At 37.6% G+C, this 21,314-nt stretch overlaps 1 protein-coding gene across 7 annotated transcripts in view; it reads left to right on the top strand.

The window, feature by feature from the left end:
- Window positions 1-21,314, top strand: part of LOC120766272 (tropomodulin) — a 136,986-nt gene that overhangs the window by 97,419 nt on the left and 18,253 nt on the right. The window contains exon 1 of one of the 7 annotated variants that reach the window (XM_040091670.1): window positions 7,234-7,641. The exons of the other annotated variants lie outside the window; for them this stretch is intronic. Within the exon in view, the coding sequence (XP_039947604.1) occupies window positions 7,636-7,641 (6 nt within the window). The 5' untranslated portion in view covers window positions 7,234-7,635. Of the gene's footprint in view, window positions 1-7,233; window positions 7,642-21,314 lie in introns of those variants that run through there. 7 annotated transcript variants of the gene reach the window in all.

The following is a 21,314-nucleotide window of genomic DNA, read 5'->3' as shown; positions in this document are numbered from 1 at the left end:
GTTCGAGTGCCGGCAAATGCGCAACTTGGGGCTTGTGTGGCTTGCCGTTGTTCAGATGAGTGTGTGTGCGTTGCGTACAGTATGGCGCATGGCGAGCTCTAAGGTGCTTGACATGTTGCATGACCCATAAACATACAAATCATGCAACGCGCCGCACGTCAACTCACGCCAACTCACGCCAACTCACGCCAACTCACGCCAGTTGGCTAACAAATTGACTCGGCAAGTGCGCGTGGTGGTGGTGCATGGCAACAGGAGCAACACGACGGTGCGTCGACGAGTGTGCGAAAACGCAGAAAAGGTTCCAAGTATTTTAAGCATTCAACAACAACATTGCTTCAGAAAAGTAGTTATTGAAATTGTAACACAACACGCAAGCATTAAGAGCCGAGCGCAGGTAGAAAGCGGGCTTTGTATTCAGGCCATGTTCTTTAGGAACTATTTATATGGGACAGCCTAAATTTACACCTCCAGGTTGTCAAAACTAATTATTATTTCAATGAATATTGCTCCCCAAACGTTCACAAGGAGATTAGATCATTTGCTGTGCCGAATTTTAAATTCTAGCTCACTTCGTCTTAGTACACACCGCCGACTCTCGTCTCTGGAACGCGCTTTTCCAATGGCGCTTTGTCTGCTTGCTGCGCACAAAAAAGGCAACAAAGCGTGAATGTCTGAGATCCATATAAGCTGACAAAGTGTCAACGTCATCAGCAGCAGCAGGCAACGGCAAAAACCTATGCTGCAACTACAAGCGAATGGGGCTTAGTCAGCCAGCCAGTCAACCAGTCAACCAGCGCGACATACAATTGCTGTCACCGGCGCGACACAAAATTATATAACATGGCGTGCAACGGCACACATGCACACACTTAAACACATACATAGACACACACATATAAACAAGTAGACGCGCATATAATTCGCTGCTCTTATTTTTATTAGTCAACAGTCACTTCAACGTCAGCGTCCATGGCTCTTGTGTGTCAAAAAGTTTTTATTTTAATCCGGAAGCTGATGGAATTTCCGGCGCGCAACATTGCACTGGCACGGCACGCGTAGTGTAGCAGCTTGTTTCCATTAAGAGTCCGGCAGCCGGCATGCAATTTGTTTGGCTGCGTTCGAAGTAGGCATTCCGTGTGCCCTTCTTGACGAGCGCGCACTTTCTTAGGTTGATTACCTAAGTTCGCTTTATTTTAGAATTTTCTATTTTCGCTTTTTTCTGAGCAAAACATTTTTAAATTCATTACCTTATCACAGGCACTAATGTAATGGACTTAAGTCGACTTTCGTCGCCTTCTTCCTCTGCTTCCTCTGCTTCCTCTGCTTCCTCTGCTTCGAACGGTAGGCGCTCTTAACCAATACAGTTTCCTTTGCGGAAATGACGTTCAACTTCCGGCACCGCTCTCAACTGAACTTTGAGTAATGACGTAAATTGGCGGCAAAATCACAGGGTTGCCGTTAAGCAAAAAATGGGGTACGTAACTTGATTGAGCAGCATACTGTCGCCTCTTCAAAGAACCTGAACGTTAACTTAAGCTTGTACCAGCTTCTATACATGCAACTAAGCAAAGGTTTTTGCGCCATTTCACTCTTTTTTCCCAACGCTAGTGGTGTGTTGGCAACCCTATCGAGTACAGCCATCATTTGTGTACTTCTGCAGCTAACGGTGTGTAGCGCTGACTCTCAGCCCTAAAATTGACGTTCCCACTATTTGGAAAACATCACTTTGAGCCTTTGCTGTTGAGCTCGCCAATGTCCCCACTGGCTCCTGTGTGCATGAAACGAACGGGCACTGAGTTCGTTTCAATTTTGCCAATTCAAATGGAAAACGGTACAACGAGTCACAGTAACAACTACAGTTAATTTAATTTTGAAATATTTCAACTGTGACGAAATGCGGAAGACCGAACTACCATCAGGCACAAACCCGAATTTCGGGCGCTTTTCCCCTCCCTTACGCCGGCAGGCACAGCAATTCACCGCGAGCCAGAGCTCTGGACCGCATAGTGCCAGCAGGTAGGAGCGCGTGTATGTGTGCATGTGAGTGTGTGACGGTGAATGTGTGATCAGGTGCATATGCCAAGGAGTTAGGTTTGGGCGCCCAAAATGCGCGCTTCAATGGCTGCGGCGAATGAGCGGTCGCACAGCGTCACCTAATGGGAAATCGATTGCAGTAATTTGCAGCTACAACTCAATTTAAACGTTGAGTTTATTATATTTCTGATTTGCTTCCATTTAGTATTCGTAATTAAATTGCTCTAACAGCGGGAAATGTGTGTGCTCAGCCGTGAGAACTGTTCGTGATGGCATCACTTGAATTTTGGGTGGGCGCACCAGCGATAACGGTACGCGTCGCGCTCTAAGTGGCCATGCAAATGGCAATTTCCAGTTTTTGTAGTAGACGCCACTGATTTATTTATAGCAATTTGACGGTGAAAATTATAACGAGCGCGCTGATGGGCCAACTGCGCCGCATAAACGGCGGAAAGCGGTCGCAGAGCGTTCAGCCACTCACGCATACTCCCACAAATAAGCATAGAGGCAGCTGAACCTTTTTAGTTGGCTTTTTGGGCTGTGGGTCCTACCAAATTCCATATACTTCTTTATGCACGAGGATTTCTATCGATTTTTCAATTAGCGTCACAGCCAGCAGCGCAACGCTCACGGGCGATTTTGACACCCCAAAGCCTTCATCCGCAGTGCTTTGGCGCAGCGCGAAGGTGACAAGTGCCTTCGCCTCACCTTTGTGCCATTATTTTACTTTTTGGGTGTTTTGTATGTTTGCTTTGAAATTCCTTAAACGCTCTGTCATGTCATTTACCCCAGCGCAGTGTTGTTGTTAGTTACGGCTTTTGTTGTGCTGTCAGCTGACTGCCAAAAATACACGCATGCCATCACATCAGCGTGTTCGTGTGCGTGTTACAATATTTTCGTATTTTTGTGAGCATTTCACACATTTTTAATATCGTTGTTTGTCGGTATTTGATTATAACGGTGCGCGTTTGAGGTGCTCCCAAGCAAGAGTGCCGCTGGAGGGATGTGTGCTTTTCATTTAATTTCACTGTGTCATTCAGTCATTCGGATTGCACGTGATTGCGTGCTGTAATGCTCTCGTGAGTGCCGTTACATTGTACTTGTTGTCGGGTTGCTCCAAGCGATTCGGCACAGTGGCTTCGCTTGTTCAATTCCGGGCGAAAATTTAGCTCCAGAACAAGGCAAATGGCTGCTTGAGCTAAAAGCATCTAGAAAACCCACCCATAAGATTGGCATTTCGCAGACAATTGAAATTTTGAGTTGCTGGACGTGACTTTACTGATGTTTAACACTGGGTTCCATAATGCTAAAAGGAGTGGAAGCAAGGAGAGGGTTTAAAATTTGACGCTTTTAATTTAGACCACCACAGCATCTCCGTTCATGAATCGAAATTGCTTGGTGGTATTAAATAATATCTACGACCTTGAAATGGAACAGTATTCTTCCCGGGAAATTCAAGTTTACTTGGGATATTAAAAATCCGGGAAGATCTCTTATGAAGCTTTCGATAAGAGCGCTAGCGAAAGTACATTCGATGTTATATATGGAACTCGATTTCTTTTGCATGGCCACCATCGGTACGCTGGCAGAAGTCCAAACTCCGAACCCTATTTCCGACGGTTTTCAAACATAAATCGGCCGATACTGCTGCAATTTCACGCTCGATAATCGTACGAAGTTCATCAATCGTCACTGGCTTGTTGGCATAGACCATAGACTTGACGTAGGAAATTGTCTAGTGGCGTCAAATCGCACGGCCGAGGCGGCCAATTGACTGGACCATTTTCAATAAATGGATTGTGACATTCACTGGGTGGCCTGTCGCGCCGTCCTGTTGGAACCACATATTGTCCAAGTCCATATCATCTAAATCGGACCAAAAATATTCGGTTTTCTTTGAGCGGTGGCGATTGCTGGTCTTGATCATCAGCGAAAAAGTACGGCCCAATAACGCCGTCGACCGCACCGAACGTAAGTTTTTCGGGATGCAATGATAACTCATGGAGTACGTGAACCCTATAGCTGAAGATGATTTTTCGATGAACATACGGATCATTTTCAAGTTGTTGCTCAGCCCAATTCACGAACATACGACGATTCTAGTGGTCAAGCGGCTTCAGTTCTTGCGTCAATTCGAGCTTGTAAAGATGTAAGCCAATATCTTTACGTAAAATTCATCACAACGACTTCACTGAGATGTCCAACGCTTTAGGTCGACTTGTGGAAGACTGATTTGGGTCTTCCTCAATTGATGCGCTAGCGGAAGCAATATTCTCAACACTACGGGCGCTTCTTTGTCTCACTGGCACGAGAACATTTTGTACTGTGTGTGTGGATTCAAATTCAAAAAATTGGAAGTAGCGCTCTTAAAGTGGAGGCCACTCCGGTAGTAAATTTTAATAATTTCGCCTCGTAGTTGGACCGTATACTTTCTTTTCATGATGAAATGGCAAACCTTACTCAAGAGAAATGTCAAAAGAACGGGAAAAGTACGGCGCCGTTTGCTGTCCCTATCGGTATACTTTTGTGGCGCCCCTATTGAAAAACCCGTTGTAAACCCGGTGTACAAAACGATGGAGTAATGAACATGGATTAAATATTTTTCATTTCGAGAATGTTGCAATAAGTTTCACTGTTGCAAACACACTTGCTCCTACTCGCATGTATGTGGAAGGTTGTTGTGCTATTTTAAACCTGGGAATGTCTGTTATCATTTCAACTGAAAGCGTTCCGCTCGAAAACTGCTTTGTCGGTTGTAATACTCTGCAGAGCTCATGCCTCAGTTATAGTAAGTACTTGTCTACATCCATAAATTGGAGTATTTAGTCGTCATTGTCAGTTGAATGTTTAATAACAAAAAAGAAGAATAATAATAAAAATAAAAGTAAAAGTAGGAACCGTTTGTCATGCGACAGACAAACTTTTCTTCATTACTTTCGTTTGGTGTTTTTCTTGCTAATGTTGTTTTTGTGTTGCTGTACTTTATGGAGAACGGTAATTGTGGCACGTCAAGGAAGCAACAGCATTTTTCTGACACTGGAAGAAACTCTTTGAGGCGCATGCATACCCCAGTAGGAGAGCCAGTAGAGTAAAATAGAATATCTCCACTAAGGATATATTGTTCTAAGGCCGGGAACCTAAAGCTCTTTATATAGAGCTCATATAGAACTGAAACTGAAAAGCGAAAGGGGTTTCAAAAGTATAAATTTCTTGTAACTGTAACTGAGTCCAATATCGTTTCGATGGCTAAAAAACTGCTAAAGAAAGCACAATATCTTTGATGACCGGCCACCCTCTCTCTCTGCGAATTTAGTATACCCCTTCTTTTCACGATAATAATTACTGAAGGAACCAGCATTATCTATATATTGATTTAAGACGTTCTGTTGAAAAGAAATCAGAAGCAATCAGAGGATATTCCTGCAAGGCAATTTGGAGCATACAATTTTCATTTCGCTTATCAGGTGCGTAATATGGAGACGACATTAAGCATTTAAGCGTCAACTTAATTTTCGGAGGGCCACATACAAGCACGCACCAGATATGTATGCATGCGGACATATGTACATATGTATGTATGTGCATTGCGAGGGAGGTAAGTTTGCAACTTGAGCTCCACCAGTCCTCAAGGTGAAGGTAATAACGATTCCTTTTATCTGCATTCCCGCAATGGCTTTTAATTATTCGAAATAAATGGCGAAAAGCTCAAGCATACCTATTTTAAACTTTTTAATGGCGAGTACTTAACGGTACAACGTACATGTGCAACATTGCTGGAGTGAAGGAGCTCAGCGCTTCCATTACTGTCCATGTTCTGCGAGTACATTTCTCTGTTGGCATAAATTGTCCGTCCATATATCTCTCTACCATTCATGTTCCTTTTATTTCGTTGTAAATCACATTTTCATGTAAAATTTCCCCTTTGAAATATTTTGAATTGATTTATTGGCCAGTTGGTGGAGGGGCGGCGGCGGGGTGCGCAACATGTTGCACAAATTGGCCTCAACGATGTGCAATCAACGTTTAATTCGCACATAACGGATATTTTTGTTTGTATACCGCAACAGATAAATACTGCTGGTACCTGCATAGCTGTGTGTGTATTGGCGTAGATATGTACATACGTACATACATATATGTATGCATTGGAAAGAGGAAAATATTTTGATTTCCTGTTCGCACATTTGATCTACATATGCACGTGTATTTATATATTTGTATGTATATGTGCACACGAGCAACTTGGCAAATTAACGCTGAAATAAAAAAAGATAAATAAACTGGAAATGAAAAATCTCACTGGAACTGGTTTCATCCGCCCACATTATGGAGCAAATTTGTGCTATCTACCAGGTTTACAAGAAGGTCCAAGTACTGATCGGTAAAGACATATTGGCTTACGGAATCATGTCTAATTATATAATTAAAAAAAAAAATCATGCTTTATAGTAATAAAATATTTATTAAATAATTATGGAAAAACGTTAGAGCTCTTTCGTGGTCCAGAAGTCAAGACAACTTCTAACAAGGCTTATATTAAGAATAGCTTTAAATAATAGGTCTAAGAATTAATTTTGGATGAAAAAGAATTTAGAAAATATGTACATTCGCTCTATGGACTCAATGATTATATTAGACCAAGCACGAGCGACACGGTATGTTCCCCTTTCCACTGTCCTACAAAAAACAAACGGCCAAAGAGTTCATGTGTGAATACGGCCTTCAGGAATGACCTTTTATGACCTCAAATATCAGTTCCCACTTTCTAAATCACATGTCTAAATATGTAAGTACATAAGTATAACAAATATATGATGAGTTACATTATGATTAAAGAATTACGACAACAAATTGCTACGGTCGCACTGAAAAATTGTATCACTGATGTTTAAATTAAACTCACCGATCAACTTATTTTCTAATTTTTTTAGCTCTGTCTTTATATCTCAAATAATATATGGATGCGCCTACTTCCTGTATTTACTCTTTGATGATTAAAGTTATTATTATTAATGTTTAATATATTCAAATTCCATATATATTTTATTAATTATTAACAGCCTTTCCGAACTTTCCCTTACAATTTCATATTTTGTTTCTATTGCTCTGAGTCACCCTGCTTTATCGGTTTTAGCGTTCCAGCGTATCAGCGGTATTTTGCAACATTGTTAACTGTCTTCTTCTAGTTGGATGGTTTGTTGTATTTATTTCTTATTGAGCATTATTTGAGTGTAGTCGATTTCGCAAATCATTATTAATATCGCGTGGATTGAGTTATTATTTTAATTATTCAAAACAAAATAACAGCTTATATTGTGCGGAGGTGATTTCGCAGGTGGTTCTTCGTAAACAACAAAATATTCTTTGGTGCAGAGAGCGTATCCCTTCAATAGGGACAAGTGAGAACGGTGTCAAGTGTGTGTGTCGCAGCGTTTACGTTCACGCCCAAACGAAAAAAGTGGCATATTTTTATTAAAATTAATTGGTGTGATTGAGCTTTAGAGCGAAAATATCAATTAAACTTAATTTAAGTGAAAGGTTAAATTCATTAAATAGTGTGGAGTGAAATTTTTATAATTCCTGAAGGACATTTAAGATATGGAGGTGAGTGAAGAACTTCAAAATATTGGTGTTAAGAAAGCTGTATATCACCGCAGCTGGTTGATTGCATTCCAAATACACAAAAATTTCAACGTGTTAATATTGTTACGCTACTATATGTAATAGAATATTCGTGTTTTAATTAATAGAAAAAAAGTTAAAATATGAGTGTATACCATAAAAAAAACACTTGGCGACAGTCTGCTCAGAAAGAAGTCAATCTTCCGTGCTTGCTGTTGTTGCGATTACGTCAGTTCACAATGATTAGCCACTAGCAACCGCTATTGCTATCTCATTTCCACGCTCCACAACATCGGGGAGCTACACAAATGTTTGTTGTTTGCCATTGCTCTTCTTGTGGAGTTGCGCCGTGTCTCTGTTTTCGCATATCACCGGTGGTGCCTCACTGCTTGAAATTCCTAGCTCCACGATAACAACACTTGGTTGATGTTATTGGTGGCGGTGATGGATGTGCAAGCTACATGTTATGTATACAGGTCAGAATCGATTTTGTTACGAAGATCACTGCGTGCAGAGTGTGGTGTGAAGCAGGCACACAAAAGGTGTCGTCATCAATATTTTCATTGCTTTGAAGTGCTCGTCATCAATTAAATGCTCACACTATCTTTATGAGCTTCACTCCAGAGTACTGTTATTTATACTTTTGCTTTTACCTTCTACCGTGTTTAGTTTATGTTGGGTAAGCAAAGAAATAAAGACAAAGCAGTCGAATATGCCTAATTGCCGGCTTGAGGGCTTATTTGTCTATTGAGGCATTCCACATATTACATATTAACATGTATGGTTATAGTATGTAGCTGCTTACGCCCTGCCCAGTCCGGTGTTTTGTGTCATCAACATTTGACAGCTTCACAATATTGTTTCTTCTTTAGTATGCAAGTTTATTTAAGTTGTATTTTGCAATTTTTTATTTTGATTTTGTTTTATAGTTATATACATGTTTATGTATGTATGTACAAGCGTGAATAGTTTATTGTTATTATGCAATTTTCGAAACCACTTTCATTCATTGGAAATGCAAATTGATTTACAAATTGTTGTTGTACAATTTTCTACACTTATGCAATTAGCCAAGCCATATTGTAATTTAAATACAATAATATGGTTTGCAATTATAATATCATATTTATACATACAAACTACAAGACATATTTCAATTCGTTATAATATTGTGCAGTTACATAGGCATGTTCATACATACAAATTATTTCGCTGTTATACATATCTGCTAATATAGTATAGGAGAGCCTGATTTATTCAAATATCAAAGTTTCTGGTTATTTGCTGACAGACTGTCAAATACAGTTGTTATAATTTTCCGTATTCTGCAAAGATGATCAAACAGTGTAGAATATAGTTAAACAACTAATCAGACAAAAAAATATACAGTTTAAGTTCTTCTCTTTAAATGTTATTTTATCTGCCGAAATTCTAAAAATACTTTTTGCAAATGACGGTGTCACAATTAGATTGATCTGCACAATACATGCAATGATGTACACACATATGTAAATATATGGAACTATATCTTGACTCGCATTTCCTTATCTTCATACCAAATGGTTTTCTTGCATTTTTTGCAAGTATTTAACAAATTTAATTGTTTGTACGCGGTTTTGGTGACGCACGCTTGCAATTTATTGCAAATGCGATTAAGTCGTGATTAATTACATTGGTAAATATATATGCATATAAATACGTAAGTATGTATGTACATACATATATTGCCTCGCCCAGGGTAGCACAATAATCGAAATAGCTTGGCAGCCGACCCATCGCCAGGTGTATTAGTATTAAGTATTTACGCTGTGACGCCTCAGTGTCAATCAACTCGATGGTTGTCGATTATGTAATATACATATGTAGGTGTACATACATAGTACATATGTTTATATAGTATGTACTTTGTGCGGAAGTGGTGGATTTTGCAATGGGACAGAAAAGACAGTAGTAAAAATAAACTCACATACAAATGACTGTATTTAGTGTTGTACTTACCATACATACATACATTTGTATGTAGATACGTATGTTCAAACAATGCAATTAATTGTTTGGTTATTTTTACTTACAATAGTCATATTAAAGTTTTTTGATATGGCTGGAATCACGAATATTATGGATAAGATAAACCATTTCGTTCAAGACTGCAATTTTTTTTATTTTAATAAGTACCTAACAAGCTTTCTAAAAAAGTTAATAAAAAATATTTTTCACGGTCATATTTAATTAGATACCAAATGCAATTACACATAATATAACATTTTAAAATACAAATTATAAATATTCCCCAAAAGACGAATTCGTAAAAAGCTCTTAACAGCAAATATACAATACAAATACATTTTATAAGTGAAAGGCAAACTGCACAATTAAAACTATAAAATACAATAATGGCAAATATAAAAAAATAATATGAAAATAAATCAGTTTTGAAGCAACATAAATCCTCCTCGTTTAGCATTTTATATAATGTATTTATTTGTACCCAATAGAAGCTTGGAAAAAATACAATATGTAACCTTGTGGATTTTGCGGACGAAAATGTTATTTTACCTTGTCTCAATTCGTGAGAAATCTGGGGCGTTGATATTTTAATAGCATAAAAACTGTAACATCTAACGCCTCAACAACAGTTTGCCTACCTTTATTGTGTCAGCACAGCATACAACGTTTCGCTGCAATTATGTTTTTGCCCGACCAACAAGCTCATTTGGAGCTTCTCTAAAGTTAAAAAAATCGTTTGGCTTTTTTTTACAAAGAAATGTTCAAGTACTTTATTGCGCTCCTTAGATGTAAAACTTGTTTTTTTTTTTACTTTTGTCACAGCAGTTAAGAACGTTAACTCAATTATTTATTACGTTTTGATATTAATAAGTATAATTATTTATTCATATTGGGGAACTTTTTAATAATTTGGTTTTTTTCTTTCCTTTCAGGTAAGAAGATGAACTTTATAATTTATAAATACATATTTGGAGTAAACTACAGCATCAATGATAACAACTTACACACATTGTTGATTAAGACTGATCAATATGGGTAGCTTGAAGACATACAAAGTATAATTTAATATTTGCCATAATCAATTTGGTTAAATTATGTATGTAAAGTAAGTATAATTATATTATAAAATAAAATATAAAAATCACGAGTACATAGTCTAAAATATGCTTGACCAGCACACTCTCATCAAACCTCAAACGATGAATTTTCTCTGAATTTGAATATCCTTCGGTATCTATTCAGTCTATCAACATAGCTGCAATTAATGCATTCATAGGAAGTCTCCGCAATATTCATGTAACTAGGTTAAATGTTTTTGTGTTAAAGCGTGCAACAATTTTTATACTTGTAACATTGCAACAAATAGAAAAAAATACCTTCGTGCCGTTCCACACGATTATGAATAGCTAATACAGGCTTTGGTTCGAAAATAATCACATCAAGTCATTATGCTTACATATTAAAAACTTTTGTAATCGTTGTTAATGTGCACCGTTTTATTACAAACACACCACCTTATCACGTAAAGCTTGACTTGTGATTTCCACACAAAGCCTTCGCAGCGCGAAAACCCATAACACACCCAAAGAAGGCGGCGATCGGTGTGCGGCATGCCTCAGCGGCGGTTGCATGCGTCAAAGCATAGCGTTATGAGCAGCCATGCGAGGCATCATTGCCGCCAACAACAACAACAACAGCTAGTCATTGTTAATGTACTCATATTTGATGAATTACTGTTTGAACTGACAATCATTGTAAGGTGTTGAAATTAATGGTAGCTCTCAGACACGGCTGCTGCAAGCATTTCTTTGCTCATTGATTTGGACACTTGTGCGTGCATATAACACAAGCATATGCATGTACCGTGTTCAATTTTAGTTTACTGCTAATGCAAGTAATTTGTGCTTTCCATTTGCTGTGAGACATTTGAACTATTGTCAAGTCGTTATTTAGTTTGTGCCTAATTAAAATAGCTTGAAAAAGTTGCACAACTTGAAATGGCGTTTCTCTAACTGTCGATTGTTGATTTGAAAAGTAGCGGCTCATCACGATGGAAATTATTATGGAGCACTGCCTAAGATATTCAACGCAACTTTGTCAAGCAGCTCGGTAATTAACTTGAAAAAAGTAAATATGCATTAAATACTTGGAAAATTTCGTTCAGCAGTACATGTTGGAAAATTGGAGAGCACTTAATAGCATTATGACAAGCAGACATTTAAAATCGCTTTAAACGCAGACTTTCTTTCTGTAGATGGTTGGTCGAAACGCCGTCGAAATATGCATATCACCGCAGACGTTACGTCATTTGAATATGTTGACTTTCTTTATACCCTGATATACATATGTACAGTTGCGAGCATTGAAATAGTAGTGCCTATTGGTCAAGAGAGTTTTGCTTTAAATTTTGTTTATTTTATGATATTGCCGTCGATCATTATTTTAGTTATATTCTCTGAAGTATAACGGTCCTATTATTCACAACAATAAGTGTGAAACACTTACCGTTACTTTTTTAGAGCAAATTTTATTGGGATATCTGTTTCTATGAGCGAGCAATAGAATAGTAGTGAACGGTGAGCTGATTACAAACAGATAATTTTTACTAAAAAAAATTTAATTTAATCAAACAAAAAGTATGTTTCCTAATATTTTATTTATTATTCAATGCAAAAAGCAAAAAAATATATGATTTTGCTCCTTTTATTGGGCCGCGGGAAGCACTGTAGTGAAGAAAAACGAGAATGGATTCAATCTGTCATAAACAACGGTAAATCCTACAATGGGGTGGAAAGACTTGTAGGGTGTTAAGCCACAATGATTCGCAATGCAATTATTTATAAAAAAAAGGCGAAAAAAGGGGCGCAAGATGGATTCATTCTGAGAATTTTACACGAATAGTTGTAAGATGTGCCAAGACTCGACCTAGAATGTCAGCTATGGAGATTCGGAATGAACTTAACCTGGCCTGCGGTGTTCATACAATGAGAAGACTTCTAAATGAACATAATTTATATGTCCGCTGTCCTCGAAAAGTACCGTTATTAAAAAAAAATCATGTAGCAAAACGTCTTAAATTCGCCAAAGGACACCTGAATTGGCCGATTGAGAAATGGCGTAACATCTTGTGGACAGACGTGTCGAAAGTTGTTCTATACGGCGGTAAAGGGTCCCGTCAGTATCTAAGATGCTCCCCTAATGCAGAGTACGAATCCAGATTCAGCACAAAAACTTTGAAGCATGGCGGTTTGAATATCATGGTTTGGGCTGTTTTTCTTACAGGCCCAATTTTTTTGTGTAGTCCCAATTCACAAGATTACTGGCATAATGGACCGATACACATACGGGGATATAATGCAGCATATTATGATACCATTTGCTGAAGAGGACATGCCGCTGAAAATGATATTTCAGCAGGATAATGACCCGAAGCACACCAGTAGGGTGGTAAAAAAGTGGTTTCGGGTCAATGGAGTTGAAGTCATGGATAGGCCAGCTCAATCCCCTGGCCTCAATCCTATTGAAAACCGTTGGGCAGATGTCAAGAAAGCCGTGTGGAAGGATAAACACAAAAACAACAACGAGTTGTGGACCGTAGTGCAGCAATCATGGCAGAGCATACCACTGAAAAGATGCCACAGTCTCGTAGATTCTCTGAAGAAGCGATATATTGCTGTTATCAAAAATCATGGCCATGCTACCAAGTACTAAGATCTCCTATAGACGAAACTTGCAAAAATCCTTCAGTATTTTTTAAAAACAATTTTTTAGTACTTTACTACTATTTTACTGCTCCCCAAAATTTTCATACATAAACACATCTTTGTAAATAAACATATCTTATACATATTCAAATCTAAATATTTTTAGTAATAAACATAGCCTGGAAAATATGATCCACTTTTGCATTTCAATGGATGTTAAAATTGTTTGACATTTTACATAACTCACAGATATGTAAAGCTCTAACACCCACTACTATTTCACTGCTCGCAGCTATATATGCATATATACATACTTACCCTGTATTAAGTAACACCCAAAACTAGTCCCTATATACTTATCTGAAATTTTGCGCACATAATTTTCTCTTCAAGAAGCTGCTCACTTGTCGAAATTGCTGATATCGGACCACTATAGAATAAAGCTCCCATACAAACTGACTGATCCAAATCAATTGTTTGGAATATAAGCATTTCATAGTAAAAATTATGATTATGTAAAACTTAAAATTTCGAACCAATGTACACCTTGAAAATACACCTTGGGTTTGTTTTCGCCAAGTCCTATGTAAATTTTCACTAAGACCATATATTTTTGGCAGCTGAGTTGTTTACTTCATCTTGTTAAAAATTTTATATTCCCATCAGCTTTTTACTATCAAAGTTCACTCACATAATGCTACGATGCGCAGCTATAAATTAACCACCAGTGATTTTTATTTTTGTTGTACAACAACTATTCAGTGTTTTTACTTTCCTATTTTTGCTAGGTTAAAAATGCTTGTAGCGTGGAAGACTTCAAAAGTCGTTCGATGTTAATGTTGATGTTTTCTCTTTGGCTCCTCTATTTTATGACTTCGTTTACATGTGTTCACTTAAATTCCACAAAAATGCTCACGAAGAAAACTTGTACCCCGCAAATTTGTATTCACAACTTTTATGTTGAGCACTTGAGCTTAATTATTGTATGCAAACGTACATACGAGCCAACTTTTTATAAAAAATAAACACGAGTTCACACGAAGATAGATATTTATCTACGTATATAACACCAAGAAAGCGTAATTTATTTTGTCGCAAACAAAATAAATTTTTTTTTCAGTACGTGATTCCATTTGTTCACCATTCTAAGCGTATAAATTTGTTTTTTTTTTTACAAATAAGTGGGGAAAATGTCTTTTCACAGCCATTAGTTTGACACGCTCAATACGAACACTTTGCTCGTGTAAATATTTTTATGCAGTTAATTTCGTTAAAAAAAAATTTGTTTACCACACTTCAAATTGCGCATTACCGGCACATAATGGCAACTGTTTTTCTATTATGCTGAAAACAGGGTGTCTCAATAAGACTTTGCTTGACGTTGAAAGGAAAAAACTGAAAATATTTGTAACAAAAAACGACAAAAGCGCATTCTTCCGATTTCAAAACAGCTTTTGAACCACCCACTATCTAAAATATGCAATGATGGGTTTTTACTGTGACAACCAGTCAATCAAATGACAACAATGATGAATGGTTGGTTGCCGCTCCTACAGTACGAGTTTATTACTTTTCTTTACTGTCCCTAGCTTTCGCCGAGGCTATCGGCAGATGACTTGTTGCGCCGCGAATATAAATATATACATAGCTAGAGTATGCACATGCATGAACTTTTCACATCTCGACTCTATACTTAACATAGACACCTAGCCTACATACATAGCGCCTTGGAAATGCAGAGCACGTTTTCCATTAGCGCCATTAAAAGGAAAAGTGATGCCATAAAACTTTTTCTAAACCGCCACTATTGAGTATTCTGTGGCGTGGTCGCGTATTTGCCCAAAAATTCAGCTGCATTTTCACCTCACATCTCATGTGGAGTGAGTCTGCAGTGGAACTTAATTCCACTGGTTACAAACTAGTTACTTTAAAAAAAATGTAGCCCAGAGTCTTTTAAGCTTTGCAGACAGCCGATAAATAACAAATTATTATTTTTTTAATAAGTGAGCTTAGGGATCATCTAAGAATGCATAGAAAACCTGTGCCGCCTATCTTTGTGCTAACGGGTGCATCTAATCTGAGTGCCAGGGCATAAAGGGGTAACAGGAAATGAGATGGCCGACGAACTAGCCCGCTCTGCGGCAGCGTCTAAGATGATGGGACCAGAACCATGCATCGCAGTGTGGTCCCACACTCTTAAGGAGCTGCTCCGCACGGAGGAGAGAGCAGGAAGAGATTAGCACTGGCAGCAGGCCGCAGGAATGCGCCATGCCAAGCTGCTTCTAGGAGGGTGCAACTTCTCTAGGTTCAAAGAACTAATTCACCTCTCCCGTGATAAATTCCTCCTCCGCGCTCTGCAAAGGGCACTGCGCTCTACACAGGGCACTGCACTTCAGGCTCAGGAAGCACTTGTCCAACATGGGCATAGTCTCTTGCGCTAACTGCCGGTTCTGCGACGTATACCAGTACACCTAATTCTGGATTGGCCAGCAATTTCCAGAAGAAGGCTTAAGGCTCTGGGTTCCATCTACATAGACAGGGATCACATCACCTCAGTAGCGCCCAGCTCCCCAGGCTCCTGGAATTATTCAGGTTGCTGGACCTTGGTGAACATACATATGTGATATAGGAGAGGGCACAATAGACAGTAAATCGCGGTGCAATACCTCTTTAACAATATCTATCTATCTAGGGATCATCTACAAATTTGCGGTCATAAATTTCTACTCAAAAGAATTATATACTTGTAAAAATTAGCTCAGAAACTAGAACGTCTGCCGTCAGTTTCGAATTTTCGCCCCAGTACGGTTACATAAAAGGTTCCATGTTCATGCTCGGTTTTTAATAGGTCATCGATATTTCAATGACAGCTTTAAAAGCCGTTAGTTCGTATTGACTGTCAAAAGCATTGCGGTTTCACAGTTTTTTTCTGGCCTTAAATATTGCCACTGTTGCTGTTGCCAACATAAGTGCACAGCGCTCAGATAACTGTAATGCAGTTTATTCAATTTGAAAAAAATGCAAACCAAAACAAATAAAAACATTGCATAAGTGCTCGTAATGTTCTCGAGCATAGCTATTGCTTTCAAATCTCCTCCGTCGCACTGCGTTCAGAGCAGCGTTGGGAATAATATCTGATTACCCAGCGTGTTGACAAGTGCTTTGGCAGCCAACTGCGATTGAGTTGAACGTAAAAGAGCTTTTTGCACGCTTTCGATGCTATAAAATGCCACGCTAAGCGCATCTGCCGCCGTTCCTGCCACCGCCAGCACTACACGCCTCGAAACTCATTACACGCTTAATTCTATTATGATGCAATAAATATTCCGTATCTACTGCGAGCACTTCCACTCGCTTGGCGTCACAATTCGAAACGTGTCGAGCATGGTTGTGCTCCTCGATGCTCCTCAAAGCGTGAAGCTGTGTATATTTAGTTGTGATGCAGCATTTCCAGCATTTGTTCAGGCGTGATTACAAGCGCACGAACATCGCTCGGTAGTCAAAGTGCTTGACAAAGAGTTGCTCAAATTGCCATCTCATCGAAAAAGTCCCGTTGACAGTGCTCCTCACCCGACTTAGTTTCCCCATTCATACATGACACACATATTGCATTTTCCTGTAGCGCTGCGCTTGTGGCGAATTTCCAATGGCTATGGTACTCGCGCTTGCATCACAATAACAACAACTAATGCCTTTCAACAATACACTTTTCATGCTCTTCATTTTTTATCCATCAAACTTTTGAATTGAATTTGAGTGTGATCTATGTACATAGGTACATAAGTACATACATATGTATGTACATATATGCACATGAACGTTGGATGTTATGTTCAAATAAATACATATAACGGAAGTTTGCAAGCGCCCTTATATGAATCTAAGTATGAATGTCTACTAAATTTCTGAAATCGCTGAAATTGAATTGAGCGGGCTAAATTTGTTTTTGGCAGTTTAAAGTGCACAAAAAATTTGTAATGAAATTCTTTATGGTTGCATATAAAAAAGCTGTTGTGCAGGTGGCAAATCAAAATAACAAACAGTACTTTTCATAAGGTAGGATAAGGAAAAAATAATAGGGACAAAAAAATATCCAAAAATTGTAAATAAAATGCAAAATATTTAACTATTCATCAATATTTAATTTGTTGCCTTCAAAGTACCCACCAGATGTAATACTTGATCAGTTGAATAGGATGAAGTTTGTCCAGAACGAGGCATGTCTTCAATAATCCCTGTGTAACCACTCGTAGGCTTATGTTTTTGATAAAACTGAATCACCATAAGCATTTTCCAACATTAGCAAAGATTCCGCACACGAAACTTGGCAATAAATACAAAATTTGAGACAAATGCTTTGCTCGATATTTTTATCAATTGTAAAAATCGCAAGGCACTACTGAGGTGTATCGACTTGAACAGCTGATGTAAACAAACTGGCACTCTTATTTGGCATAGTACAATATTAAGGACAATCCTACCAACTTACCAAAATGCAATTTTGTGAAATATCATTTACCCGGGGAATTTAAATACAATTTCCGGGTGCTTTTTTGTCACAATATGCATATGTATTTTCAATATGTATGAGCTGCAGCAGTCGCTGGTCCTTACTCGCATAACCAAGAAAAATATACCTGAACATTTAGTTAATTTAATTTATAAATAACAGACGTTTAAAAAAGTTGCTTGTGTACATACTTAGGTGTATGTACATATGTAGATGTGATAAATATATGTGAATATGTGTAAAGAGATAAGCAAAACTACCAAAAATCCGCATTTATTTACTAACCCAATTATCGCGGCGTTGCTTGTTCATACATTTGCATAAAAAGCGTGTGCGTGTGTACTTATGTACATATATGTATGTATGTATACAAATGTGTTTTCTGTGGGTTGCACCATGCCACACGCTTTTAATTAACTTTTTGCACAACTTGTTTGCTTAAGTTTACGCTCCATTGGAAACTGTAAATACATATGTATGTAGTATATACGAATTTTCATAAAAATAAATTACAACAAACATTGTCATAATTGAGTCAATTAATTTTTAAATTGTTTAATGATTGAGCCGTTTTAGCTTTGCTGATTGCTGCCTTTTGTCGATAAATACAAAGTTTTTCAGTCGGCTATACTCCATAAGCTTTTTTCGGGTTCTGTTACCAAAGAAAAGTTATAGAAAAAAATCTATGAAAAAAAATTTCACAATTTGTGAAATACCTTTACATTCTAATATCGTATGAATTTGGAATAAAATGCCTTATGTAAATCATTAAATACATAGTGTACAAGCCAGACACAGCAGCATAGCATAAATTGTGAAATTTAAACGCAAACTTATCAAGCGAGTTAAGCAATATGAGGACAACAACTGCGCAGCTTGTTCTACCTTGATTTGCTTCCCAATCGCATGCGGTTTCCGTATTCTTACTAATATGGTAAAGCAATAATGAGAAATTCTTTGTTTAACTGACGATTTGTTGCGTCTTGTTTATTATTTGGTTGTTCTTTGTTTAGCTTTTGTTTAAATACAATAATTATTCTAGACTTTTTTCAATGTTCGTTATTAGTAAATTCAGATTTTCTTTGCGTGTTACGTTCTCTTGACAGGAAAAGAAATTTCATAATTAATTTGTTGTAGTTATTTTCACTTTACCGTTACTACCTCATTTTCATACAACAAATTGTCGGATGACAGCTTGCAACCTAAAAATAACAGATTTTCATTTGGCTTACTATTTTCAACTACAAAGTTGTGATCAAAGCAACTTTTATTCTTATCTCCGGCAATCAAACGGCAGCAAAAATATTAGAGTCTGCTTGCGAACGGCCAACTAGTTTAGCCTCGTTATTTTATGTGGAACAGAATGGTTTATATTAACAATTGGTAGTCATGCAAATAAGCCAGTTTTGACAGAAGTGAAATTAAACGGTAAATTATTTGCTCTAACATGCATTTCATAACTGGTCTGGGGTTAGTGTGGATGTAGAGTGCAGACAGCTTGTTGCGCGCTACGATAATTGTCAGCAAAGAATTGCATATCATTAGCAGTTAATGATATCTAACAAAAAAATCTTAAAGTTTAATTTTTTTATGAAGATTTTTATTAATTTTTTGTATTGGCTTTGCCTTGACTGAATACTCGCTGGAAATCGATGTTTGTCGGTAGTAGTTATCCGACAGCCGTCTCTATTGGCATTTCAATTAATCTAAGTTTACCAACGCCAAAGTACTAATTTTTTATGAAATGCTAATTTTGTGTTTTTTCGCGTTAATTTTCCAGTTTTATTTGCTCGAGCATCCAACTTCCAACTTTCAGCTGAGTTGCAAAGCTCGCAAAACGGAAAGTTGTCTGCCACTACAAACTTGTACATTTGTGTGCGTACTGCTCATTACAGCTTTCAAATATTGTACATTTTTGTTTTTGTTTTTTGTTTTACCATTTGCGTGTAGGTTGTTGAACACGAATATGCAGTTGCATGTGTGTACGGGTATGTGTGAGCGCTTGTTTTGCAAACATTTCCTTTTTTCGGGCCTTGAGCTGATTTTGGAGCAAAACGACAACAACAACATTGGGCTTTGGTAATTCAAAAATAGAGCAAACTGTTTGTTTTGGAAAACTTTTACCCTGTCACTTTTTATTTGCTTAAATTTCACAAATTGTGTCTGCTAATCACAAACTTCTTGTTGATACCGATTTTGATTAGTTCAAATTAAGTTTTTGACTTATATTTTCCATGCTTTTTGTTATGTAAAAATTTGCTTTATAACGCTTAAAGGTTAGGTTATAAAATTCACATGTGAAAAAAACAGTATTTTAAAGCAACAATACTAATAACAAGATAAAACGATGAATTGGGTTGCACCAAAGCTATAATACAGGAATTTGAATTTGATCGATCAGTTTGTATGGCAACTTTGTACGTTTATATGTACCGGATATTCTCCTTGGACAATAACCCATGTCGAATTTCGTGTATCTTGTCAAATCAAAAAGTTTTCTATACAAGAACTTTCTTTTGGTCTTTCAGTTTATATAGCAGCAAAATGGTATAGTGGACTGATATCGGCTGTTCCGACAAATTAGCAGCTTCATGGGGAGAAAAGAACATGGCAATATTTTATATCGATATCTCAAAAACTGAGGTCTACAACCTCGGGGTTATAAAAACCGGTGGACTAAAAGACAGACGGACATGGCCAAATATACTCAGCTTGCCATGCTGATCATTTATATTTTTTTTGTGAAATATGTATATTTATATATATTATTTTATGTGATAGTACCATCGGTTCCTCAAGTACCCTGTCAAAGAAACCTACATTATACTTACATATGTACATACGATTTTAGCTTTTCTTCATTCCAATTAGTTTGGCAATTACTCGTACCATCTCGTATGTCGACCGCTGCAAACCTAACAATATTTAATATCCGCTTAGCACAAATTTCACACATCACCGTTTGTTCGGTGCCCACTCACCACCTACTTACCCACTTCGGCTACCAATAATGTTCTCAATCTCTCAATGAAATGCAGTTCAAGAAAGCGAAACAAGTGATGCCAATTTTCTCAGATGTCAATACCGTTATACGCTTTTCTGCATTGTCAAAATTAAATTCTGCAAATCATTTCGACGTCTCGCTTCGGTCTTCAGCCGTTATCCGATCACTTGTATCGCAAAACAAGTGCGTGACATGATTGGTTCGCAGACACACCCACACACATCACTTGATGAACGTGCGAATTACGGCAAATGAAAATATATCTCGCACATAAACGAATATCTGGGCTAAGCCAGATAATATTTAATACTTGTTTATGCATTTTTGCCACAAATACGCCTCAAGCAGCGCTGAGACAAACTGGATGTAATTAATGTCACTAACGTAGACTGAGACGCCTACTTATGCTGCGTTGCTTATTGTTGCTGTT

This window comes from Bactrocera tryoni, chromosome 1 (genome assembly GCF_016617805.1).
Source record: "Bactrocera tryoni isolate S06 chromosome 1, CSIRO_BtryS06_freeze2, whole genome shotgun sequence".
Classification (NCBI taxonomy): domain Eukaryota; kingdom Metazoa; phylum Arthropoda; class Insecta; order Diptera; family Tephritidae; genus Bactrocera; species Bactrocera tryoni.
Note: the sequence above shows the minus strand (reverse complement) of the source record. Positions and strands in the feature narration are given on the sequence as shown.